The 27,171-nt window shown below is 40.1% G+C and overlaps 1 protein-coding gene across 1 annotated transcript; it reads left to right on the forward strand.

Moving 5' to 3' along the window:
* The first annotated feature begins 1,606 nt into the window (after positions 1-1,606).
* Positions 1,607-27,061, forward strand: LOC308385889 (uncharacterized protein). Its single transcript, XM_080865083.1, has 32 exons — positions 1,607-1,761; positions 3,194-3,363; positions 3,499-3,678; positions 3,770-3,844; positions 4,503-4,574; positions 4,658-4,735; positions 4,819-4,908; positions 5,512-5,610; positions 5,695-5,778; positions 5,899-5,958; positions 6,143-6,276; positions 6,594-6,648; positions 8,180-8,231; positions 8,331-8,464; positions 9,183-9,416; positions 9,533-9,651; positions 13,752-13,809; positions 17,201-17,374; positions 17,516-17,695; positions 17,817-17,891; positions 17,985-18,056; positions 19,453-19,533; positions 19,649-19,738; positions 21,740-21,838; positions 21,962-22,048; positions 22,212-22,271; positions 22,425-22,558; positions 23,471-23,525; positions 23,650-23,701; positions 24,651-24,784; positions 24,886-25,122; positions 25,750-27,061. Exons 2-32 carry the CDS (start codon positions 3,205-3,207, stop codon positions 25,891-25,893), a joined length of 3,357 nt encoding a protein of 1,118 aa, XP_080721209.1. The 5' UTR covers positions 1,607-1,761; positions 3,194-3,204; the 3' UTR covers positions 25,894-27,061.
* The last annotated feature ends 110 nt before the right edge of the window (positions 27,062-27,171 follow it).

The raw sequence follows: 27,171 nt of genomic DNA on the forward strand, positions 1-27,171 counted from the left end.
AAACCTTTAATTATCTTGTCTCTGAAAATCGACTGAGTGGTGTTTTGTCAGCAGAAAAGTTATAGTTTAATAAACAACAGAATTAAATAAATATTCAAGGATATCCTTCCAGTTAGTGGTGAGTGTTGTAAGGGATTACTATTGCAAAAACGGTAATTAGATTACCTTTACTTTCCCGTAGGAACGCTGCGTTACTGCGTTACTAAAACCGTGATTTTTTTGCGAGAATGTCTCATGACAGTGACGTAAGCGAGTGCCACGTTGGTGACAACAGCTGTGTGCAGATCAACAATGGATCATGGATAATATATCGAGTGCGGGAGAGAGTATGAGCGTGTAGCGTTTAAATCGTGGAAGTACTGACCTTATTTTGAGTTTGATTCCATAAAAAGTGACAAAAGCATTAGCCTCTGTAGTGCGTGGGAAGAAAACTTCTTTTTACAGCGAAGAAAAACCCCTAAACTTCTGAGCAAGCACCAAGTGCCCAAAGATGTAATGGGAAACTCACAGAGAAACTCGTGGATTCTTCCACTGACCGCTGCAGCACACCTGCACCAGGGTAAACCTCTGCCTACCCTACTCCTGCTTCACAGGTGAAAATAGAGCAAAAGGACCGCAAGTTTTACTTGTTTTACTTGCATCTATTTGAAAGAGTGAGTGTAAACACAAAACATATATTAATTTTAATGCTGGAATGTGCAGAAAATAGGTTTAAATATTAAACAAATTTCTTCCAGTCAGAGAATGTTGCATATAATTAAATTTTTGCTTGATGCATAAAGTTAAAAGATTAAAACTAATAAAACAAGTTTTAAAAGGGGACCTTTCCATTTGATTACATTTTGTATGATGGATTATGTAGAAAAAGTAGAATTGAGCTGAAAGATCTATCACTTTATTACCTATTCAGGTTGTAAATCGTGTTTTTAAAAAAGTAACTAAGTAACTAAGTAATTAATTACTTTTGAAAATAAGTAATCAGTAAAGTGACGGGATTACTTTTTTGGGGAAGTAATCAGTAATTAGTTTCTGATTACTTTTTTCAAGTAACTTGACCAACACTGGTGTTCAAAAGTTTAAGAAGCTAGCCTTTTACCTTAGCATTACTAGGTATTATAGAAAACGCTAAACGGAAAAGCTCTTCTCTGAATATTATTAGACAAAACGATGCAGTCGTTTGGATTGAGAACAGCTCAAAATTAGACATATCAGGTGTCTGTTTATTGGCCAACACTGGTTTGAAAACAACACAGCAGCTCTTCTATAAGCTAAATGAATATCTACTCACAGTCCGTCCAGAGAAAAGTCTCCCAGAGCTTTTAACTAGATGGTACCTGGTCGCATCACCAACAGCAGCTTAAATTGGTGTTCAGCACAGCTGCAAAACACTTTTCTTGAATGCACCCCGGACAACGCTGTACCGCTTTGTTATCGACTCGGCGAGAAACAGAGAAACAACAGAAACACAAGAACGTTCCGGCATAATATGAAGCGCCTATCGTACAGTAATGTTACAACAGCGTGTTTGTTAATATAATGTTGTCCAGGTGAAGCAGACACACCAAACAGGCATTTACACAAAACTTCAACTTCAGGTAAAAGTAGTTGTAAAATTAGTGGAAGTTGTGAAGCGAGCAGAACACTGGGCAGGGCAGAGTGTGGGCTCCACCCAGTGCGACAACACAGCTGTTGCCGTCAGATTAACGTTACGCGTTCAGAACAGAGGCAGAAAAAAGTGTATATTTGTCAACAACTACACAGGTAAATGAACCAGTAAGCATTATGAAAAGGTAACGTAGTGTGAAAGGGAGAAGTGGTGTGGTTGTTAGAGCTCCACCTAACTGTCACTGCCTGCATGTGTTAGCTCGAGTAACGGTAACTTACATTATTCGGTGGTGGTACTACAAAGCTAGAAATTTAAGGGAAAGTCATCACAGCAAAATTAAATATATGTCTATTTGTGTGTGTGTGTGTGTGTGTGTGTGTGTGTGTGTGTGTGTGTGTGTGTGTGTGTGTGTGTGTGTGTGAGTGAGAGAGAGAGAGATCCAGATTTTTAAACACGAACAGTTGATTTATTTACTTATTTTTAACTATGACATAAAGTCTGTCAGTAAAGATTGATTGACTGATTGATTGATTGATTGACGGTGTTCTAACATTTCGCTCGAAGCTCTGAAATTACAGTCACGTGATCAGTTACAACTCACCCATACTTTCACTTCTGTCCCTTTAAACGTGACTTTTCCTGCACTTCTGATAGATCCATAAATGTGTGTGCAGTTTTGTGTGTAAATCAAGGGTTTGTGTAGCCTAAGCTCCGGCTTCCAGATGCTGTGCCAAAAAGTGATCGCCTGCCAAAAAACTGATTTGTTTCTGTGTTGTTTTTTTATGTCTAATATCTTTACGAATGTTGGTAAATAGACTTGGGTGAACAGGGTTTACAAAGGGGTAAAATAGAATTTAAAAAAAAAATTACCAGTTTTTCAAGTATCTTTATAAGTCTCTGTTATTGTACATACATTATAACCAATCCGGTTCTTTTTTTCCACTCAAAATATGTTTACATAACTATTGTTATATTTGTTGCAATTTCTGCTTCCTCTTGGCCAGATTACTCTTAAAAGAAGACATTTTTGATGTCAACAAGATTTTTTTTAACTGGATAAATAAAGGTCACTACCATTATTATTTTTCTTTTTATGTTCTGTTTTGTTGTTGCCCTCTAATGTTTAAAGAAAAACAATAAAAAGAAAGTATAAAAAAAAGTCACTGCCAAAAACTGTTTGCGGCTTCTACCTTGTGACAAGAATGTTGTTTGTGGCTCAAGATGACTTGATATCATTCATGAGGGTACATTTGACATATCTATCATATTATAGACCAACAAGTTCTTTATAGCAGTTTAAATTGGCAGACGATCATTTGTTGGCACACTGCCTCTAGGACTGTGCTTGTTCTTAAATTGCTGTGGACATACCACCAGGTGGCGTAGTATTCAGCGATTTATGTGTGAACTTAGTGGCCTGGTTGTGGTGGCATTTGACCATCTGAGCCTGCCTTACTTTGGACAACCACCACTACCACCTGACTAAAGTCATGACTGAAGATTGAGTAATATGTAGTAACAAGTCAAGAGAGCATTTTGAGAAGATGGAAGTGCTCTGAAGACATTTCTGTGGTTTATCTTTTTCAGGAACAGCTGCAATGGCCTCAGGTGGGGCCCCACTGCCCACAGCCACCCAATGTGCCACTAAGGTGGAGCTGAGCATCTCCTGTGAAAACCTAATGGACATGGACGTCTTCTCCAAGTCTGACCCTCTGTGTGCTTTGTACATCAACACATCAGATTCTCAGTGGTATGAGGTATGTAATTGGTAGTGGTACGAGATTTTTGCATATAACAGTTAAGACTGCAAATCTATGGCTGGCATTAAATAATATGTTCTAACCTAAGTCATGTGACTTACGTTACACATCTTTTTTTACTTTGTGAATTAGTTTGGCCGCACGGAGATGATCCTGAACTGCCTGAATCCGAAGTTTGCTAAGAGGTTTGTGATCGATTACTATTTCGAGACGGTGCAGAGGCTGAAGTTCTGCGTGTATGATATCGACAACGATACCTACGACCTGAGTGACGATGATTTCCTTGGAGAGCTTGAATGCACCCTCGGGCAGGTAAGTTTCCCCTTTATCAGGTTGCTCTTTAAACACTGGTCGTTCGCCCACTGCTTTAGCGCTCCTTGTTGTTTCCATCATTTGTGTCCAGGTCGTTTCTAATAAGCAGATGACGCGGCCGTTGTTGCTGAAGAACAGGAGGCCGGCAGGCCGTGGGACCATCACAGTGAGCTGACTCTTTTGTCTGTGTGAACTTAGTTTCTCCAGTTTGTCCTTCTGTATGCATCTATGTGTGTAAAAATAAGAATATGCTTAGCTTGTAGGGTTGATTTTGCTCATATTTTGCTAGAATTAGTCATTTTAGCAAGCTACAAACAAATGCTGTGGAACCCTTGTAGTGATTGATTGGCTTCCTGTAGTTTAATATAAGTGTCAGGGCTCATGGCTGGGTTTGTAAGTGTAAAATTGCAGTTTACTTGTGCTAATTTCTAACCAAGTGATGGATATGACTGTTACTGTCCTGCTTTGTCTACTGTTTTGTGATAAATGAAACCATAGTGTACAAAATGAACACCATGCTGTAATAATTAAGAAGTAAAACTATCATTTTAGACCATAAACCTACTGGGAAAATATTACTAAGGTAATTCATGAAGGGAGAAATTGTTTGATTTTCTCATAGATTTCTGTACAATCAGACTTCTTTTTAAAACTAGAGAAGCTGCCCCCTGCTGGCCATCAGAAAGAATGCAATTGCACTTTTAAATTGGCTTCATTTTTTTTGTATATAGCTGAGGTTATGTTAATCTTTTACATAAAAGAAAACCACTGTGAACCTCAGTATAAAACTGCACAAATCTTTATGTTTTTCTCCTTTTTGATAGATCTGTGCTGAAGAAATCACAGACACCAGGGTAGCAAACTTTGAAGTGTCTGCCCGCAGGCTGGACAAAAAGGTAATGAAAGTTGCTTCAGGGTTTTTTAATAAAGTTCATTAAATGTAAGTTCTGTGAATGACTAACTGGGAATGGTTTGTCAGTATCTGTGGTGGTCCGACCCTTTCCTGGAATTCTACAAGCAGACAGAAACTGGATGGCAGCTGGCTCACAGGACAGAGGTACACACATTTACCATCAGGTCCTTCATCGGCGTGCACTAAATTCCCGTGGACTCGTTACTCACGGTAACCTGTTTATGCAGGTTGTGTACAACAACCTGAATCCAATATGGAGGCCGTTCCGCATCTCATTGCGAACTCTTTGTGGAGGAGATGTGGAGAAGCCTATTAAGGTAATTCTATTCAGTGAACCTGCACAATAAAATGCACCCAATTAACAAAACCTGTAAGCACCTCTTAAGTAACACTCCAATGGGTGAAACAGTGGATTTCATCCCCCTCCCTCACTTTTTAAAATTTTCGAATTGGCTTTATTGACCACACTGCTGACTAATAACTAATCTTGTAATTGCAATTCTCTTATTATCTTACAAATCTCCCAAACATAAAGGGAGTGCTTGTGACCTAGTTGGATAAGCGCTACATGCATGTATGCACGATTCATGACATCACCAGGTGAGGCTTTCTTCCTCTTTGTTTACTCACTTGACTTACTGCATTAGCTTTTGCATTTATACTGATAACTGTTTGCACTCTTTCCATATGTCAGGTGTTCAGAATATGATGACACTTCGTCACTGACTGTAAATAGTGAATGATTAGTGGGGGTTTTGGCAGCAGTCTAAAAGAAAGACGTAATTTTCACACCTTGACCAAGAACTTCATCATCAACCATGGTTTACTCTTTCTCTCCTCCTGTATGATCCGAACTGTTCATGCAGTAGTTTTTACGTGGTCCCCCGTTAGAGAAAACTCTTCTTGTTTTGCGTCCTCAGGTTGACTGTTACGACCATCACAGCAGCGGCTCCCATGATCTCATTGGGAGCTTTAAAACCACACTAGCAGAGATGCAAACGGGGACGCACATCTCCCCGGTGAGGCCCTTTATGTTTTGTGTGTGTGTCTCGTGTGTGTTATAGTGTTTATGTTACACTGACATTAACATGGTCTCGTTTCAGGCTGAATTCGAATGTATTAACCCCAAAAAGTCAATGAAGAAAAGCTATAAAAACTCCGGGGTCGTTTGCATCCGGCAGTGCCAGGTAAGGAATTAAAACTGTTACTCTGCCTCGATTTTACAACATATGTCCCACCAGGTTTGTTTTGGATCTCTGTACATTGTGCATTGCTGCACGTTGTTAGCGTACTCTTTACTTTTACAGATAGTGAGGGAATACACCTTCCTGGATTATATCATGGGTGGATGCCAAATCAACTTCACTGTGAGTGTGGAAATATTTTTATTGTTAAAGTAAATAAATTGTTTGGTAAGATTTGTAACATTTCTAAATTGACTGTCACATTGCACGGCACTCTGAAACTCGCAGAATACATATGAAGTATGTCAGACGTTTACCTGGTGACTGAAAAGCTCTCTGTATGTTGACCCGTATCCTCTCGGTCCAGATCGCCATTGACTTCACGGGCTCTAACGGGGATCCGGGGTCTCCTCAGTCCCTCCACTACATCAGCCCAGAGGGCTACAATGAGTACCTGGCAGCCATCTGGTCAGTGGGCAATGTCATCCAGGACTACGACAGGTGAACCCAAGCATCCTACATCATCCCACCATCTAAAGTAATGATATCAGAGGAAGAAACAGATACTAAAAAAACAACATGTTAAGCCAGAGTTGAGCAGAATGAAAGAGTCTTATCACCAACTTACACCAACCCCTCCCCCCCCCCAGAAATTATTAACCTTTTTGCTACTTACAGTGTTAATATTAAAAATCTTTAGCGGCAGCATCCTTGATAATCACCTACTAACATTTTCCCTGGAACTAGTTTCTGTTCAAACTTGGGGCCCACTGATCTACCGCTCGATGAGCTCATGAGTTTGTTCTGTCTCTGTGTAGTAAGAAGATGTTTCCTGTGTTTGGTTTTGGAGCCCAGCTCCCTCCATCCTGGCAGGTATGAAATATTCATTAAAGAAACAGCATCATTGAGCCATATGTGTGACACAAAGTTGTTATTTCGATATCACTGAGTTATTAAGGTGCTTTATTGTGTTCATCCTCTCTCTCTTGGCTGGAATTGTGGGTATTGAAAAGCACTGGAAATTTGCAGTGTCTCAAAGGACCAGTGCTGCGGCATTTCCACTCGTTACTTGGATGTGACTGCTGAATTCAGAGCGCACTCACATGATGGTGTGGTTTTGGGGCTGTTGAGTGTCCCGTTGTGTATGAAAGGCAGTTTGCTCTGACTGGTAATGCTCAATGAACAGTAGGGTGGTGGAGCGTAGCTCAGCTGCTGAGGCACGGCAGTAGAAGGCGTGATGCTGTGAGCCTGATGAACAATTGAATGATCCCTCATTAGGGAGCTGATGCAGCAGTTTGTAACATCAGCTTCTTTATTATTGTTCTTTTTTCTCTGTGTCCTGACGTGTCTGGAAATGTTTGCAATCAGAATTATGATCTTTATGCTGGGTTGTGGCTCTTGTTCACATGTTTCATTATGAGTGTTATTTCAGTTATTACATTATATGTAAAATGGGCAGCACGGTGGCAAGCTAAGAGGCAGAAGGGGAAAAAACAACCTTTTTTTTGTCGACCTCTGCATCTGTAAGACAACACAAGTACAGTGCCTGAACAAAAATACAAAGATGCACAGATTTGCAAATCAGCAGAGTATGTGGAGAGTATGTGAGCAAGAGAGTGAGTGTCTTTGTCACAAAATGTACGTGACAATGAGGGTGGGAGGCTGGGATAACGCCCCCCATCCGCAGCCCCCAAGAGTACCAAAGACCTGAGGCCACACATCACTGCAGCATCTGCAGCAGGAGAACAAGCGAAGCTCCAGATAGGCCGCTCACGGCTATAGAGCGAGAGTCCCACCAAGAGCTTTTCATATTCAAAGTTGTGCTTTAGGAAGATATCTGCTTGGGTTAACTTTGCATTAGCTTCAGATCATTCGGGGAACCCGCCTGCTAGTTTGCTAGCACCGGCTAGGTTAAATGGCCAATTATTCAGGGCTTCCATTATAATCAAAGCCAGTCAAATATGCGTGCAGCTTACACTATATGTTTATTTCACCTGACATTTATGATCTCTTCCAATCTTACTGATCACTCAAAGCGCTTTAGACTGGAAGTTCCCATTTTTTTACCACATTGCCTGACATCCATGACCAATTTCGATTCACTGACTAACCTAACATGCATGTTGTTGGACTGTGGGAGGCAGTTGGAGTACCCAGAGAAAACCCACCCAGGTACAGGGACAGCGTGCACCCAGAAAGGCTCCAGCTAGGACTCAAACTAGGAACCATCTTGCTGTGAGGCATCAATTCCAACTGCGACATATGTATATTCTTATACAAACACACTGTGCTTGCTTCTTATCGTTCATGTACCCCCCCCTCGCCCCCGTGTTGTGTCATGTACATGTCAAACACAGGTCTCTTGAACAGTCGTCTAAAGCTTTTGTTGATTTTACTCCTACAGGTGTCCCATGAGTTTCCTGTCAATTTCAATCCAGCAAATCCCTTCTGTTCAGGCAGGTTTAAACTTCTCACAAAGCTGTGTTTGGTTCTTGAAAGTTGCCCATGGATGCTGTAATGGTGAACCACTGTACCTGTGGATGTGTGTGCCGCAGGCATAGAGGGCGTGGTGGATGCCTACAGACACTGTCTGCCTCAGCTGAAGCTCTGGGGTCCCACCAACTTTTCCCCGATCATCAACCATGTGGCCCGCTTCGCCAGACAAGCTCTCCAGCAGCACATGGCTTCAGTAAGGAAGCAGGAAGTGTTTAGACACTCACTGCTTACAAACACTTCAGTCACCCTTCTGCTGTTTTGCTCCCATGACATTGTTGTGCGAGCTTCTGTTTTCTCATCTGCATAATATGCTAAACTGTATGTGTTTCCCCAACTGTGTCCAAATCTTTATTTTACAACAATTAGCTACTTTACACAACTTGGCTTTTTCTGTGATATACACCTGATGAACACCTGCTTTGTCTAACTTTCTGGGCTTTCTTCTCAAATTTTAGCATCCAACATTTTTATGGCTCATTATGACAGATTTATGCCAGCCTAAAGGTAAAAACAATTAATCCGCTTGACATTTATATGACTTTAAGAGCAGTTTTACCTGCAAATTAAGATATAATTTGTATCACTTGGGGATTTCTACAACTTTGGACAGTTTGAACTTTTAGAGTGACTAACCATATGTTACAGCTTTTCTCAATAGGCCATAAAACTGTCAAAGTTAAATTAAATCCCAAAATAACCACCGTGCATCAACAGGTGCTCATACAAAAAAGTGCAGACTTACGATATAAATGTAGATAATACTTGACCAAAGTATATGAGCCACAAATAATTTGAGTATATGGGTCAAATGCTTAACATTGGTATATAGTGTATACAAGTATATGTGTTTCAGAATATATATGTGCCATCTAATCCCCAACTCTGTAATCTACTTTTCTGTCATCGTGCAGAATTACTTTGTGCTGCTTATCATCACGGATGGAGTGATCACAGACATGGACCATACACGTGCCGCTATCGTGGAGGCCTCTCGTCTGCCCATGTCTATCATCATAGTGGGTGTTGGCGGGGCAGACTTCAGCGCCATGGAGTTTCTGGACAGCGATGACAAACTGCTGCAGGCGCCCAGCGGGGTCGTCGCCTCCAGAGACATCGTGCAGTTTGTGCCCTTCAGAAATTTCCAGGTAGGCAGCAGCTCCGAGGCTTTAGACAGCCAGCCTTCCTCTGCTCAGCACACACGCGCAAACCTGAGTGCTGCTGAACAAGCCGACTTCTCATTCTTGTGAATTTATGTTTGCAGAGAAACAGCGTGGCCCTGGCGCAGAGCGTGCTGGCAGAGCTTCCCGATCAAGTCGCATCCTTCTTCAATGCCTACAAGCTGAAACCACCTAATCTTTTTAATGTTCCTGAGCCGTCCTAGTAAAGCAGGTTAAATGTACTCGAGTATCTCCAATGCACTTCCTGTTTGTCTCTCTTTCTACATTCAGTGCATAGAGGGGTGTCAATCCGTGTTGGGCAAACCTTTTGAGATTTACAGATTAATGATTGCTTCACACTGGAACACTGGAAAGCAGCAAATCAACTCTGAGGTGAAATCTACAATGGTAAACTGGAACAACTCAGAAAGCAGTTAATGCTATTTAAAATCACATGCCATCCGAAAAAATACATTAACCAATAAATAAATAAATAAATAATAATAATTTAATATTTGTATACAATGACGATCAGTTTCAGCTTGCATGGCTCACAAATAAAATCCAGAGCAGGACATCGTTATGGCTGCGGAAATGCTTCCTCAGGCTAAAATTTGGGATTCTTCTCCATGATGTCATCACTGTGTGGGTGGTTGAGCAACAGTCACCCTTTTGCAAAAGCTCTAAACAAGTGGTTGCATGACAGCTGCCTAAGGTGTAGCATCACAGTGGTCAGGATGAAAGGAAACAGGAAGTGGCTTTGAACAAGCGTGCAAGCCAACCTTATCCTTTTAATCGCTCAGAAATCAGTTTCTGTTACAATTAACAAAGAGCACCCAAATGGCCTTAAACAGCAAGTTTAATGTTGTGCAGTTGACTTTTTCACAACATCTATGTAAATCACTAGTATTACAGTTTCTCTAACAAGCTGAGTGACTGAGGTGTTTTCCATGTGATTTGAGACCCTCCAGCTTGTTCACTGCATGTAATTAATAAGAAATCGTAATAACAGGAAACAATAACAGTGTACTCTGTGCATCTTCACACATGGCTTTGCTGATTAAATGCTATATTTGTTGCATAAACGAATGGCACCTTATTTGTTGTGTGATCATAACATAAAAGGAAACGGTGGATATCTGCTGAGACAAAGCTCAGAGTCTACATTGTTACACTGGATGTTCCCAGCTAGCAACCTGACTCCTGCTACCTTAATTAAAGACTTTGACATGTAACCTTGTTTGCTAACAAGATTTTATACGTTGTGAACATTTATTGTTGTTTATAATGGTTGGAAATGATTTTGACTCCCGTGTGGCCCACAGTGGTTGCTTCCGACAGTCTTTTCCCAAATTAAATAAAGGAACTGCCATCTGGCGGCAAAAGTGAATTAGTAACCATGGTTATTAACTAGATTAAGTACCACAGTGTGTATACACATTTCCATGAGGATTTATATCCTCATGATTGATGCAGAAACATGTGTTCATACTTACTGTATATTATAGTAGTGTATAGTGTATATACATTTTAGACTGCAGATAATGTAAAATAAATTTCTAGTAACAAATAAATGTAATAAACTATTCTCCTCCATCATAATTTTGGGCATGTCAAACATAAGGCCTGGGGGCCAGAAGTGGCCCTCCAAAGTCTTCAATCTGGCCCATTGGGTGGCTTTGGAAAATGTGAAGGAGGGCATACATTTCAGACTTTTAACTGTATGCTGACAGATTTATTTCAGTTACTACAGCAGGGTTTCTTTATCGTGCAGCTAAACATGCTGTGTAAATTACACTTCTTTTTTTATATTTAAATGTCTTATTGTAGCTAAATGTCTGTACAATGACAGAAAAGGAAGTTTCACACAAGATCAACATACGTGGCTCACGATGTAAAATGATGCAACGAACAGAACACAGATTTAAAGCTGGTACAGTGGGCCCTCGTTTGTCACGGGAGTTACTTTCCAAAAATAACCCACGATAGGTGAAATCTGCAAAGTAGCCAACTTTATTTTTTACAGTTATTATAGATGTTTAAGGCTGTAAAACCCCTCACTACACACTTTTTACACTTTTCAGGCATGAACATTTTCACACTTTCATCTCTTGTTTAAACACTCTTAAAGTTCAAACTTTCATAGAAAAATAAGTCCAGTATTATAGAATGAAACCAAAGGCACCCGCAGGTGCAAAATGTTTCGTCGATATTGTTACAAACTTACAAACATACAGTACAGCACTTCAGAGTCACACCGCTGGCAATCAAGCTGAATGCATTCTGTACTGTACAGGAGACATGGCACAAAATTGATTGACAGTGGTCTACAGCCAATCAGGATGCAGGACACAATGGGCTGTAAAAAAAAACACACAAAAAAACCCATGCAAAATTGCACAAAAAAAATCCGCGAAACAGCAAGGGCACAAAAGGTGAACCGCGTTATACTGTACTTGAAGTTTTGGTGCTACAAGCTGCTGGATCATGGAGTGCACTTAGTTTTTGTTAAATAAATGTCATGTGTTGTTGTTATTAATGTCAGGACATAATCATTTTTTATCAGGTCCCAATATGTAAAACATATTGTGAAAGGGAGCATGCTCTCGTTTCAACACGCACGTTGGTAGGACTCGATTGGTTCGTTCTGTGAGAAAGCTGTATTGAGGACTACAGTTGTCACAGAAGTATTTAAACATTTCCTTAACTAAGAACTAACTGCACAGGAAAAAGACAAATGTGGAGAGATCTTTTGAGGCATTTGTAAATACTGTAGTTTTTTTTATGATTATTAAAAAGGGATTTACAAAAACAAACACTCAACTTGAGAATAGGGGATTTTCCTATAAGCTTTTGAATTTGTAGTCATTTAGTTTTCCTTTCAGTTCACATGCACTAAAATGGAAATTCAGTTAACCTGCAGTTTAATCTGACATTTTAAGGCAGCATGAATTAGCTAGGCAACTAAAGGGTTCAAACCCCTCTTGGCAACCCTGAGATGTAATACCACCTCACATAACATGTCATAACATGGTAATACTGTAGCTAAATAAAGATTGCATTCATTCTCCTTTAAACAGAGCAAGTTCCTCTCCTAACTAAGTGCTTTAGGGTGCTGAGGCTTATAAAAAAAACAATAAAAAAAAATTAGCACACCCTAAAAAAATGATAAATGAGAATATAAGTTTCAATCTCTCTAAGATCTCTAAGCTAAAAGGTAGAAGGAGTGGAGTGGGTGTAGGTGGTAGGAGGCAGAGATGGGTTTTTCTGTTTTTTTCTTGCTTTTTATTCTTTTAGATATCCTCAGCCACCTTCTCACTGTTTTGCTGTGAATCTTTCCTTCCTCTTCCTCCCATTTCTTGTAAATTTTGTTTGTTATAAATGCAAGCTCATATAAAGACAGGCTGTATTCTACATCCTACAGTCTATTATATCTTGGAAGGATCAGAAAAACAAACTCAATAAACATGACCAGTAATGTTGTGGGGATGAAGCTGGACTCCCTTAAGTTGGTTTCAGAGAGGCGGATGTTGTCCAAGATAAGGATAGTGCTGGACCTCCCACCCACTCCATGACATGCTGGCCAGTCACAGGAGGACGCTCACTGATAGAGTGAGATTACTCAAATGCACCACTGAAAGACACAGGAAGTCATTCCTGCCTGTGGATATCTCTCTGTACAAGTCCTCCATTTAATGCACAAATACAGATGCTGGTTGTTGGAAAACAGACGTCTTACAAGTCAGGCTACTTTATTAAATGACACCAAAACAGCTATACTTGTTTTTGAAGGGACCACTACACACTATAAACATTTTTGGGCTTTCCCACACATTAATGGTCCTCACTGTTTTTCATAACAAGAACTGAGGAGTTTTAGAATTTCTTTTTTTTCGGAGAGGTATTTTGAAGATTTTGTCCAGTTTCCAGCTGTGTTAGCATGATGCCTTTTATGGAAAGTTTGGGGCAGATGTTAAAATCATTTTACACTGATGACTACATATAACCCACTATGATCTTAAGTAGGCAGGGCAAGGGAAAATCTTAATAAGAGTTAAGGATGTGCAATTTCAATAACACATCTCAGTTTTCTGCATGATAAATATATAAAATTACTGAAAACGTTCTGGTAGCTCACCAGACTGTCCTATATCTAAAAATCATTACATTTTTGTTGATTCACAACTTACAATCTTTAAACTGAAATTTCTGTAGTAGACAGTTAAGAAATGGGAACTTTTCTGCCATTTAATTGTTTAACTTACATACTTAAACTACAGTTAAAAGTCCAAACATGTATACTTTCCTACATATTTTCCAAAGCTGTCAAGAAGGCCAGATTGGAGTCTTTGCCGGGCCGATTGTGGCCCCCGGGCTTTATGTTTGACATCCGTGTTAGCTGCTAAGAATGGGCTCAACGATCACGTGAACACGAAGTAGTGAGCTGGTTGGTAATTTACTTAAATTATGGTGTCACTTTAATTCTAAATAAATGTACGAATTCATGTGTTTTTATCGTTTACTATTAAATAAAATAGGTCATTGTCATTTCCGCGACACTAATAGTCCTCCATACACCACCCGCATGGCTATTATAAGCTTTTGGGCTGACTTCGTAATGGCAAAAGTTGTGTCCTTGTTTATTATTTTTACAGTATATGTGTTTGTGTGTGAGTTTTATACCTTTTGGTCTCATGTAGTTCGTACAGTTGATTTGGGAGGTCGTGTTTGCGGTCGGTACGTGAAGTGAGCGCACTGGACTCCGCCCACCACCACCGAGCTAACTGTGCTGTTGCTGCAGCAGCTGGAAACAAACCACAGCACCGCAGCAGTGTCGCTAGCAAGCAGGCTTACGAGGTAAGCTACCACCGCGCTAGTCTTGACATTTGCAATTGTTCAAGAGTTTAAGCGCTGCTGATGGATTCCCACAGAGTGTGTATATACTTTTTCTCGCGTCATGTGACTGTCGCTGATAATAAACCCATTCAACTTAACGACAGAGTTCGTAGGTGTGGCTTTTCGCGTGGTGTTTATGTGAACAGCCACAACCTTTCTGTGTTTCTTTAGAGAAGTGTTTAGGCAACTAACTCTAATATTGTAACGTTAATTAAGGTTTATTTACTATGTAATAATGTTTGTCAGTTGTCTCTGATGGATTTGTATTCTAATTTTTGCGTCATAACTTTTGCACTGTCCACTTCCTGCTGTGACAAAACAAATTTCCCACGTGTGGGACTAATAAAGGTTATCTTATCTTATCTTATCTTATTGACTTCTTGTTCTATAATCTGGGAAATGTGTGTCAAACATATCTCGTGAATGATATCGAGACATTTTTAAGATAGAAAGGATATTTCTGTCACGAGATGGAAGCTTCAGCCTTTTTTTGGCAAAGCAACTTTGATAAATTCTTTATTTATCAGTGTAAAAGTCTCATTGACATTTAAAACGTCTTTTTCAAGAAAGGTCAGGCCAAGAAGGCAGCAGAAGTCCCAACAAATATACGCTGACAGTTATATAAAGATGTTTTAAGTGTCCAAAAAGGATTAGTTTTATTATATTGTAGAACACGGAGTATGAACAATAACACAAAGATAGTTGCAAAATACATGGAAACACGTGTTGAGGGGAGTATCGGCATAGATATTTTGATATAACGGATATGATTCATTCTCTATGCTGGTATTTCCCTGCTGGTCACGTCCTCCACTGCTTCATGGTGGTTGGTTTTTATGTAAATGATCAACCCAAATCCAAATGTAATATGTACATTAAAATACAATGTATAACATATCATGTATATAAAAGCATCTTCCACTGACTGTGCATTATTATTAGTACATCTGTAATTTCTAAATGGCTTTGAATGAGAACATTAACTAGAAAGCTAACAGATATTACACTAACACACAAACAAAACAATAAAAAAGAAAGAAAGAAAGCATCTAAAACAGCCTTTAAAAAAAGAAAACAGCTGTGGCAAAACAGCAATACTGCGGTTTTACAATGACAAATCCTGTGGCTGAACATTTAATTCTGTTAACAAGTAGACAACATCAGAAAGCTTCTAACAATTTTACATAAAAAATAAAAGTCTGCTATTCAAATAGTTTTTTATGAGCCATAAAAACAAAACAATTAAAATTAAAAAAAAAACATCTAGCAGCTGAACCAAGGGTACCCTAAACTTACAGTCACACTGAACGTGACAGGTTCCCCCGGTACTGCAGACGCCTAAAGGTTTTTGGACACATGTAAACAGCAAAGTTATGTTTCAGTCTAGGTGCAGGTGACAGCAAGTACAGTTTATGTGCATTTAAACAATTACATTAGAAACCAGGAGGTTTAACCCCCCCCCCAAAAAACCTAGCCTTTAATTTGCATGTGTGTGTAGCTAGTCTGGCCTTCAACTCTATGTTGCTGCAATCGGCGTTGTGTGGTGTGAATTAAGTGTTTTAATTGAGTTGGTTGTTCCTTTGCCAGCTGAAGTGGGTTTATTCCGCCAAAGCTGTTTACATAAAACAGAAATTCTGTGCAGTTACTTCACATGAAGTAACTGCACAGTTACTTCTCCATGCACATCGTCAAGAGAGAGGGAAGAGCAGCAGAGAAAACAACTGGCTGCAGATGGCTGCCCCTCCTCGAGCTAGGTTCTTCTGGAGATTTCTTCCAGTTAAAAGGAAGTTTTTCCTTCCCACTGTCACCAAAGCCCTTACTCATTGGGAGTCATATGATTGGGGTTTTCTCTCTGCTTTGTATTAGTAAAGGGTCTTTACCTTACAATAGTGCCTTGAGGCAACTGTTGTTGTGATTTGGTGCTTTATAAATAAATAAAATTTAAGTGAATTGACTTGAATGAGAAACCACCTGCACGCTCGCACAGCAACTGTCTAAATTATAAAACAATAAAAATAAAAAACCAGAGGAGGTCAGGAGAGAGGTGTGTGTTTATAGCCATGGATAAAATATTGTGGATGTATTGGAGATTTTCTCAAAATCAATGGAATTATGAATGCAGAAGAGGATTTTGATCCACCTTACCTGTAGCATCTGTAAAGCGTCTGATTGGCAGTGGCTTCATTTTTCAGCCTGAAAATAATCCCAAACACACTGCCAAATAACTAAAAACATACCCGGGTAAAAAACACACACACAAAGGAACCATATCAGTCATGGATTGGCCTCCGCCTGTTAGATTTGAACATAATAATAATAATAATAATGGATTGGATTTATATAGCGCTTTTCAAGGCACCCAAAGCGCTTTACAATACCACTATTCATTCACTCTCACATTCATACACTGGTGGAGGCAAGCTACAGTTGTAGCCACAGCTGCCCTGGGGCAGACTGACAGAAGCGAGGCTGCCATATCACGCCATCGGCCCCTCTGGCCATCACCAGAGGGGCCGATGGAAGCAGTTGGGATCATCTCAACAAAGAACAGAACAAAAGGAGACAAAATCGGAGAAAAGCTTTAAAAGTCCTGCCTGGAAAGCCTGGAGAATTGTTCCTGAAGATCACAGAAATTACTATAGAGCTTGCCTAAGAGAGTTCTGGCTCCATTGAGGCATAAAGGCAGTAATTCCAGACACTGACTTCCAAGTTCATTTGAATTTATGTATCTTTGCATCTTTCAGTAAATTGCTGCACCTATTTTAAATGAAACGTTTAAGGGGGGCACAAGACTTTTGCACAATACTGTATTCTATGTTCTCCATGTTCATTTTCTGTTTACCCACATTTATGGTTATCAGCTCTTGTGAGTTGAGCGTTTCCGGGCTGCGATGGCGGCAGTTGGAGTCCAGCAGACGAGGGTCGCAGACTGTGTGACCAAGGTGTCGCTGAGCATCTCCTGTGACCATCTGCTCGACATGGATGCATTCTCAAAGTCCGACCCTCTATGCGTGCTTTTCATGAACTCCTCTGGAAACCACTGGTTTGAGGTAAGTAGGTTTTTGTTGTGTGGATTTGAAAGGCCTTACTCTTAAAAAAATTAGTGTTATCAATTTCCAGTTTTAGGGCAACAGCTCAACTTTAAAAGTTCCTAAAAGAAAATCCCTGACTGTGAAACGTGTTTGTGTTAGGTTGGTCGCACGGAGAAAATCGAGAACTGCCTCAGTCCCAAGTTTTCCAAGCCTATTGTCCTCGACTACTACTTTGAGATGGTGCAGAAGTTGAGGTTTGAAGTGCACGATATTGATACTGAAAACTGCAGTCTGCAAGAGGCTGACTTCCTGGGACAGCTGGAGTGTACCTTGGGACAGGTTTGCCATCTTTGATTTTCATTACAAGCCATTTGTCTATATATATACTGAAAGAGCTATAAGTGGTGGGAAGTGGTATTGGCGTTGTTTAGTGATGACTAAGATGTGTCTTTCTGTTCAGATCGTGTCCTCAAGAAAACTAACAAAACCACTTGTTAAGAAGGACAAGATGCCTGCAGGAAAGGGAACCATTACTGTGAGTTTCTTTGAGTGAGGGACGCAGTGATTTGGTGAAATCTGAGTGAACTTATTTCACATTTTTAATGCAAAGCTGCTTCTTGCTCTCTAGATATGTGCAGAAGAAATGACTGACAACAGAGTGGTGGCATTTGAAGTCGCAGCAAGAAAACTGGACAAGAAGGTGTCTTAGACTAGAAGGAATTATGTTCCTGTAATCAGAAATCTTTACGCGGATGATTTGACTGAAGTTACTGACTCTTACTGGTCACAGTTTATGATTAGAAAAACATTTAACACCACTCATCAAAAGTTTGTGCCACTTTGAAAGGGTTTTTTTTATATTTAAAGAAAAGCACTTGAACTGATTAAAATTGTTTTGGGTGAGAATCAGTGGTCGTAGGCACACATTTGCAGTGTTTCCAATGAAAAGCTTTGTTTCAGTGACACATTTTTTGGATTACACAACCAACAATTTAGTTAGTTAAGAGTTGAAATCATAGCAATTGGGAAGTTGAATTCATAGGGAAGCATGTACCAGTTTCCTCACAAACCACCATAATCTGTTGTACTGGGAAACTTTTCATGAAGCTGCAAGTGTATTGTGTTAAAAGGCCAGAAAATTAGCCAGACTGTTCTTCCTTTTAAAACAAGGATTGCCACTTCATGCAGGCATTTCTCAATGATTTCACACAGTGGTGAGAGTTTGCAGAGAACAATGCTCTTCCCAGAATAGAAGGACAGATATGGTAAATGGACTGATTCTTATATAGCACTTTTCTACTCACCCAGAGCACTCAAAGTGCTTTATACAACATGCCACATTCACCTCCAACCATCCTTTGAAGTGCTTTCTATTCATACTGTGACAGATGCATCAGAGAGCAACTTAGAATTAGTATCTTGCCCCTAGATGCATCACAGAGGGGGAGACAGGGATCGAACCACCAACCTTCCCACCAGCACATGACCTCATGAGCTACAGTCACCCTAGAATAGGAACCAGAGTACAATTTAGCAAGTGGGGGGAAAAGAGACCTTACAGATCGTTGGTCGGCCTCTGGATTCTGAGAGACAGATTGTCCGGGTTCAGATGTGTTTGATCCGTTAGGTGTGCATTAGGTAACACAATGTGCACCTACAGAATGTGGATCTTTTCAAAATGATTTTTGATGAATGTCTCCGTTAACCTTTAATTGTCACTGATAGCATTTCTGATCAATTCAAAGTTCTATTAAATGCAAAAATACAAATGTCTTTCTTTCCCAAACGAAGACATTTCCACGTGAAGCCAAACTTTTTAAGTGTCAGGGATGTGACAGCTAAGATTATTGAATCTGAAAATTCTCTGAAATGTGATTGGACAACTCGAGCTGTGCCTGTTTAGTAAGTTTAGTTTAGTAATGACTCTTGGACACAGTTAGCTGGACGTAACTCCAGGTGAAAAAGGGTAAAGGCAGCTGATGAGCAGTGATCGATATCGTGTTATGGTGGTATAAAACATGTCATCACTTTATCCTCACTTTAGAATTTACAGTGTAATCTGTGTTTGCCTGCTTTTTCCTCCCTTTTATCTCCAGGATTTTTTTGGCAAATCCGACCCTTTCTTGGAATTCTACAAGCAGACAGAAACTGGATGGCAGCTGGCTCACAGGACAGAGGTAAACCTGCACTCATTGTGTTTGAGGCTTTCTGGCGCACAGGGAAAGTGTTTTACGTTTGTACAGTTACATCTCCCAACAGAGGAAGTCTTTCTGTATCTGTGTTGTTGTGCAGGTGGTGAAAAATAACCTAAATCCTGTTTGGAGACCATTCCAAATCCCAATTCAGTCACTTTGCGCAGGCGATGTTGAGAAACCTATCAAGGTACGCACACTCATACACACATAAAGTATGCTGGTTTCTTTTTTTCCTAACTGTCTGCAGAGCTGAATGATGTGAAGCAGCCAGTAAAACTGGAAAGTTGTTATGCACTAATTGTGAAATTCTGGAGTGGTGCTGATGTTTAAAACACCACACTGGCTGATAGCCAGTGTAGCAGGGAGACAACATAGGCATCGTTAGAAAGTTTTGTTTTTTTTTTACACATATATCCTAAAAACAAACATTATGACTACTGAAGCTTTTATCTTCACCGTTTTTCATCTCGAAAGATTTGAACCGTAAACGTCCTCTGTTGTCTCCCTCTTGCATAACTTGCATATCCTTGATCTTACTGCCACTAAAGATTTGTTGTGAGTATTCGTTTATGTTGTTTCCATCCTCTAACTCTTATTAAGGCAAACTTATCAGGAAGAGATGCTTTCCAGTCAGCAGTACACGTGAGGTAACTGTCGACAGTGTCAACATGGAATGCTGTTAATGTGAAGGATGCAGGGTCTGTGACAGGACCGGCTCAAGTCCTGGATGCATCTACATCTATCTTAAAGGAACGCACACTTTCAAGGAGTTTGGCCCATTGGTTAAATTTACCTGATCGTTTACTGACACAGTCTGGGAGCGCCTTTAATCAAATGTAATTAACAACACTTTATGTCCAAAAATGATCTCTGATTACAAAAACAGCTGACAAAAGCATCTTTTTGAACCTTCAAATATTCCTGTTAAACAGGATATGAAGCTTATTTATGAAGTTTACTGGTGATTGTATTTGGTGGCTCCACACTATATCCCATTTTGATCCTGGGAGGAGACACAAAGCCGTTGAGGGTTGTGTCAGGAAGAGCAAAAAATTTGCCAAATCAAACATACAGAGCTATCTGCTGTGGCGACCCCTGTGAATAAGGGAGAAGCTCAAAGTAGCCCACTGATTCTATTTAATTTGATATAAAGGTTTAGGTAAGCTAACCAAGGGGTCAGTTTTCCAAATGGGACAAGTTTTCCATTAAGATGGATCCATTGTTTTACTTACCCATTAGCTTTCATAGCTGTTGAAGAGTCACCAGTGTGAAATTAGTTGTAAAGAGGAATACGGTGCTGCATAACAATCCTTGCGATCGCTTTGGTTGCTAGCGGGTTGCTGCAGTTGCCACTTCACTGAATGGAAGATGCAGATGTGTCTGCAAACACAAGCTATTCTCTAAACGGCAGTGGAATATGCAAACTGGAAACAGGGACTGTTCACCTTCAAAGTGAAAGTTGTGCCGATTGAAGAGTGTCAGTGCAGTGCTAAAGCACAACGTTAGCTTTGGGAGTGACAATCCGCGTTTCCTTTTTCAAATGTTCAATGAAGCTTTTTCAAGTTTCACTACAGATTGGAGAACAAATAGCACGTGTTTGCAGACAAATTTGCATCTTCCACACCAACTGCTTGCCACAGACGGGGAGGTTTTTGGTGTAGCTCCATCTTTGCAACTGATTTTACGTAGCGACATCCAGCAACCTTCAGTAACCACTTGCCACCCGGTCTGGGAATTTAGATTTTTCCTAGTCAACAGAGGTTACTGAGGGGTCACCGACAGACTGGTTTATAGGCCCGTGTGACTGAGGCCTAAGATGTCCATGCTGTGTATGGAGCTGTTTGTGTTTTCTGTGTTCTCTCAATGCCGAAAGTGTTACAGAATCTACTGTGTGTGACTGTGAGCAGGTCCTGCAATCGCTCTAAAGGAGGAACTCTGTCACCCCATTTGCCAGCTTAGATGGCCTGTGTGTGTGTGTGTGTGTGTGTGTGTGTGTGTGTGTGTGTGTGTGTGTGTGTGTGTGTTTTTCTGGTTGACGTTTTAGTATCATGAAGTCGCCTTACATTTGAAGCTTCACACCCACCATGCTTTTGCCTCACCTACTTTGATTTCCAAGCGCCGCTGATCATTTCGGTGCAAAATTTGGTGATTCCAAGTCTCACCTCTCCTCGCTGTCTCTGTTCGCTAGATTGACTGTTATGACCACAACAACAGTGGCGATCACGACTTCATTGGAACATTTCAGACCTCGCTCAGTCAAATCCAGCAGGCAACAGAAACATTTGCGGTGAGTTCATGTGTGTGTGTGTGTGTGTGTGTGTGTTTGCCAGTTTGAACATTTTGCTTAAGAGTAAGCAGAGGGGGGGAAGTACATCCTGACACCTGTATGCTGTGTTTCTCTTCTTCACAGGCGGAATTTGATTGCATCAACAGCAAAAAAAAAGAGAAGAAGAAAGGATATAAAAACTCTGGCATCATCGTCATAAAAAAAAGCAAGGTACTCTGGTTTTAGATGTTTTTAATATGTGTTTGATATGTTTTCTTATGTTTTTAGATATATCATTCGTCCTGTTGTTTATCTGCTGGAGCACAAAAAACAACATGTTTACCCTTCTTAATAGATAAGTACTACTGCACAGTAACTCTTGTGGTGTTTACAGATAGTGAGGCAGTACACGTTTCTGGATTACATAATGGGAGGCTGTCAGATTAACTTCACTGTGAGTTTCACATTTATTTGTTAATCCGAATCCTTCCAGTTATCATTTGGAGACACACCTGAAATATTTAACTGACGTTGACATTTTATGATTCATTCATAATTAACTGACGTTTATTAAAAAATGCAACACATCCCTCTGGGGGCGGCGCAGATTGCAATTGACTTCACAGGCTCCAATGGGGATCCCAAATTCCCCCAGTCACTCCACTACATCAACCCTCAGGGCTACAATGAGTACCTGGCAGCCATCTGGGCAGTTGGTAATGTCATCCAGGACTACGACAGGTAAATACATACATAAAGGATTATGCAGGTGCAGAAAGTAAGTCTGTTTTCCTTCATTCAGAAAAATTATAAGTCAGACCGATTTAAAAACAAGCTCCACCGTAACTTTTTCTTTTCTAGTCTTAAAGGTTTCTGTGCACTTCATCAGTTCATCTGCAGTAATTTCAATGCAATTTAACATGTCGTTTGTAAGTCTTAATATGCACCTCGCCTTTGGCAAACTCACAATCATTCTTACAAGCCTTGAAAGACCTAATATATCACAGTACTAGTTGCCCACATTCAACAAGTTTCAAATAATGAGGTCAGTGTGTGGGCATGTAATCCCTTGTGAGCCAAAAGCTCCAGCTTCAGACTGTTTTACTCGTGGCTGTGTGAACACTACCAACTCAGCACAGGAACCCACCTTCCTCCTGTTCAAGTTAATGAGAGAGTCAGTCAGGAGAAAGGTGGCTCAAACAGAGGGGAGGGGGCTAGCAGCAAAGGTGGCCCATGGTGAATATGCTGCTGGGAATGAATATAATAGATCTCTGCTCTCACCATGATAGTAGCAGCAAAATACTAATAATCTGACCAGTACTTATCTGTTATTTTGAGCGTTCATTCCTAATGCATGGATAACCGAATTCCCAGCAAACCACTTAATGCAGCATGTCAGCTGACAGGCATTAAGCCAGAGCACCAGCTTATCATCCTGATATTCACTAGTTTTCTTGCACTACAGGAAAATAAATGATTAACAAAGTGAAAACATAACAGCGTGAGAAGCAAGGCCAGGATGTCTTGTTTAAATAGAACCATGAAGAACATTAATGTAAAGAGTCTGACGAAAAGACTTAATTTTAAATGTTCACTGGTCTTTACAAACTGACATTAACAGTCTTTATTTTTGTATTGCTTCCTTTTGCACAGTGATAAGATGTTCCCTGCTTTTGGTTTTGGAGCACAGATTCCTCCTGCATGGCAGGTGATTGTTGCACTTTTGATGTTTGCGTACATGTGACACGCGGCAGAAAGATTGTTTGTGTTGTAGGTAAGTGTAAGCCATTGCAGATACGATCATTTGGGATCTGGGTTGTTTATGTGTGCAGGTCAACCACGAGTTTCCCATCAACTTCAACCCATCCAATCCATTCTGTGCAGGTAATAACAGACTGAATGTAATGTGAGATTTGTATAAACATTAGCAGTTATTTAGCACAGTGGAGGTCAGTCTATGTTCAGATTTGCCAGTGTGCAGAACAGCTGCAACACGGGGAAAACAATTATATGTTTTACACTAAATAAGAGATATTTTAATTTTAACATATTAGTAGATTTATTTTTGCATCTTGTTCTTCTCATAATTTAATTTCTATGTTGTGACCTATTGCTTAATAAACATGGACGTACCTTTGGGTATAAAATTCAATTCAATACAGTTTTATGTATACAGTGCCAAATCACAACAACAGTTGCCTTAAGGTGCTTTGTATTGTAAGGTAAAGACCCTGCAGTGTTAGAGAGAAAAGTCCAACAATCAGATGACCCTCTTTTGAGCAAGCACTTGGCGACAGTGGGAAGGAAAAACTCCCTTTTAACAGGAAGAAACCTCCAGCAGAACCAGGCTCAGTGAGTGGTAGTGATCTGCCCTGAGCAGCTGGGGCTGAGGGGAAGAAGACGAAGATGAATTATAACTAATAATTAAATGCAGAGTGGTGAATTAACACATGGAGAGTCTAAAGAGGTGCGTGAAGAAGAAACACAGTGCATCATGGGAAGCCCTCAGTGGCCTGTTCCAGTGTAAATAAGGGAGGATTCAGGTTCACCTGATCCAGCTGTAACTTTATTAAAAGACATCATTTTAAGGCTGATTTTAAAAGAAGAAAGGTTTTCTGTCTCCTGAATCCAAACTGGGAGCTGTTTGCACATAAAACAGACCTGAAAGCTGAAGGCTCTGCCTCCTGTTCTACTTTTAAATATCCTAGAAACCACAACTACAGTAAACCTGCAGTCTGAGCAACGTGCTTTAGTGCGGTGATACGGTACATTTCATCCACCTTCATGTAACTGTGACCCATGACTTTATGATGGTTTTTTGTGTGTGTTTCAGGTGTAGAGGGTGTGGTTGCTGCCTACCAGCAGTGTCTGCCTCAGGTGAAGCTTTACGGCCCAACAAACTTTTCCCCAATCATCAACCACGTCGCCCAATTTGGAAGACAGGCGCTGCAGCAGCAAACTGCATCTGTGAGTCACAGAAAGTTTGGAATCAATCAAAGCAGTCCTAATGTCAACTGACTGCTCCACTCTGCTGCTTTTTTTGTTCCTGTTGTCCTGATGATTCACAGCAATACTTTGTTCTCCTGATCATCACTGATGGAGTAATCACGGACATGGACGAGACGCGCAACGCCATCGTCAACGCCTCTCGTCTGCCCATGTCTATCATCATCGTCGGGGTCGGAGGGGCGGACTTCAGTGCCATGGAGTTCCTGGATGGAGACGATGGAGTTTTGCGTTCGACAACAGGAGAGAACGCCATGCGGGACATCGTGCAGTTTGTGCCATTCCGGAAGTTCCAAAATGTAAGCCGTGGCAAGCTATAAAGCACACTCTTTGTCCAGATGCACCAACACCACCAACATTTGAATGTTTGCACATCTTATTTCAGGCGGGCAGTGCAGCCCTTGCACAAAGTGTACTGGCAGAGTTGCCTGACCAACTGGCCTCCTTCTTCAAGTTATTTGAGCTGAAGCCCCCCACTGAACCGAGTCCTACCTAAAATGTGCAGGAGTACCCCAACCAACACGCTGATCGTGCCCCTCATCCTTCCCTTCATTTGATCCGAGCTGCAATCAGGATTTATAAATATCATAGTAACCTTGCTTTTTCAAGGTTATGTCATGCCTTGATTGTTCACAGTACGTGGTGCATTAAGTCATCATATACTGTAGGTTTGTATGAGCACAAAACGGTAACTTAATGATGCACGACTCTGTCGAAGCCATGTGAAGTTTTCTAGCTTTTCTAGTTCTGGTTTTATTGGCTGTAAGAACATGTGACTAGCTTAAACTTTAAACACCTTCTCTTGGTGCTATGCTCAAATTACAGCTGCAGCTCTGCAACCTCCCTGCTTTCTTTTCTAACTGCATGTTTCTGTGTGTGTGTTTGGCACACTTTCACTGTTGCTCTGTCTCTGCCCTTTGTCTCAGTGTCCTAAAGAACTGCTTGCTCAGAGCGTCCTGGCAGAAATCCCAGATCAGGTGTCTGGCTTCTTCAACACCTTCAATTTGAAGCCGCTTGAGAGCTGCACACCTACTTCTGACCTCTCAGCATCTGCGCCACCCCTTCTGTGATTTATTCTGAAAACTATCTTTCCTTCTTAATGTCTTACCTACAAATTTCTTGTGATTCCTCACCTGGAATTTTTTAGGAAAACTTCCTGCAGCTACAGGGTAAAGCCATACTGCATTAATGTTATCAAAGATTTCCTAATATTTGCTAATATGTGGAAATTTATGTCAGTTAAGTGCCAGATATAAATGTTGCTTTTATTTTATTACCTTTATTAAAGGATTTATTGTAACTGTGTTGTATTGGGTGAGTTGTTGACTGTTAGTCACATGACAGGGCCTGGAGTATTTAACTGGGTACTCCAAGTTTGTGCTGATATCATCTCCTCTGTATTACAGCCATAACTTCTTTGTTGGTTTTCACATTTCATGTTGTAATGGAAAATATACATTTCAGTTTAATACATTTCAATTTAATATTTCCAGCAGATTTCAGGTGTGATGCAGTAAGTTTTACAAAATGAATCCATATGTACTGATCCCGATGTTCAAAATAATACATTTGTTGTTCTGTTTTTATAGACTTTTTTACAGTTATGTGATTTTGATTAAAAATACTAAATGTGCTTGCATGTCTTAACCAAAAAGAATCAAAGTGATTAAGAAAATCCTTTTTTTACACAGTGTACTTTTTTGATTTTTACTTTGTCTTAAGAGGAAGTAGCAAAAAATGTACTTCAACATTTATTAAATCCCCCGATACATTTCCCTTGGTGTATGTGTAAATTCATTGTTGATATTTGGAGCTGTTTACACTGATGACTGTGGCGTTGCCTTATGCACTATACATGTCTTTGTAATGGACGCTAACTTTGTCAGTATTTTACTTTGATATAAAACACAGTGGAAGGAAAAATACCAGGAGTTATCCTTCTGCATTCTTGTCATGGTGAAAAATACTGCAACAGCCAGTTTCGCATGTTGTTCTTTGTGTCTGTGTGTAACCCAGTTCAAGAAATATTTCTTAGCTTTACAGGTGAGACTTCAACTCACTGGTGCAACTAAAGCAAAATCTCTTCCCTGTCAGTTTTGGTATAAATCTATATTTTAAAAAAAATGAATTTTTGGTGTTTTTTTTTTATTCAATGCTATTTATATTCCTTATTATTCTGTTTTATTTTCTCTTTATATATATTTTTGCAGGTAATACAATAAAAGTAACAATAATAAATATAAATATATTGAAGTGTGTCTCGTATGCTTTTATTTTCCAGTAATACCTACAAAATAAATCATTAGATACTGCGACAGAATGAAATGCCATGACTGCAAACTTGGAAG

This window comes from Rhamphochromis sp. 'chilingali' (assembly GCF_963969265.1).
Source record: "Rhamphochromis sp. 'chilingali' genome assembly, chromosome: 18".
NCBI lineage: Eukaryota > Metazoa > Chordata > Actinopteri > Cichliformes > Cichlidae > Rhamphochromis > Rhamphochromis sp. 'chilingali'.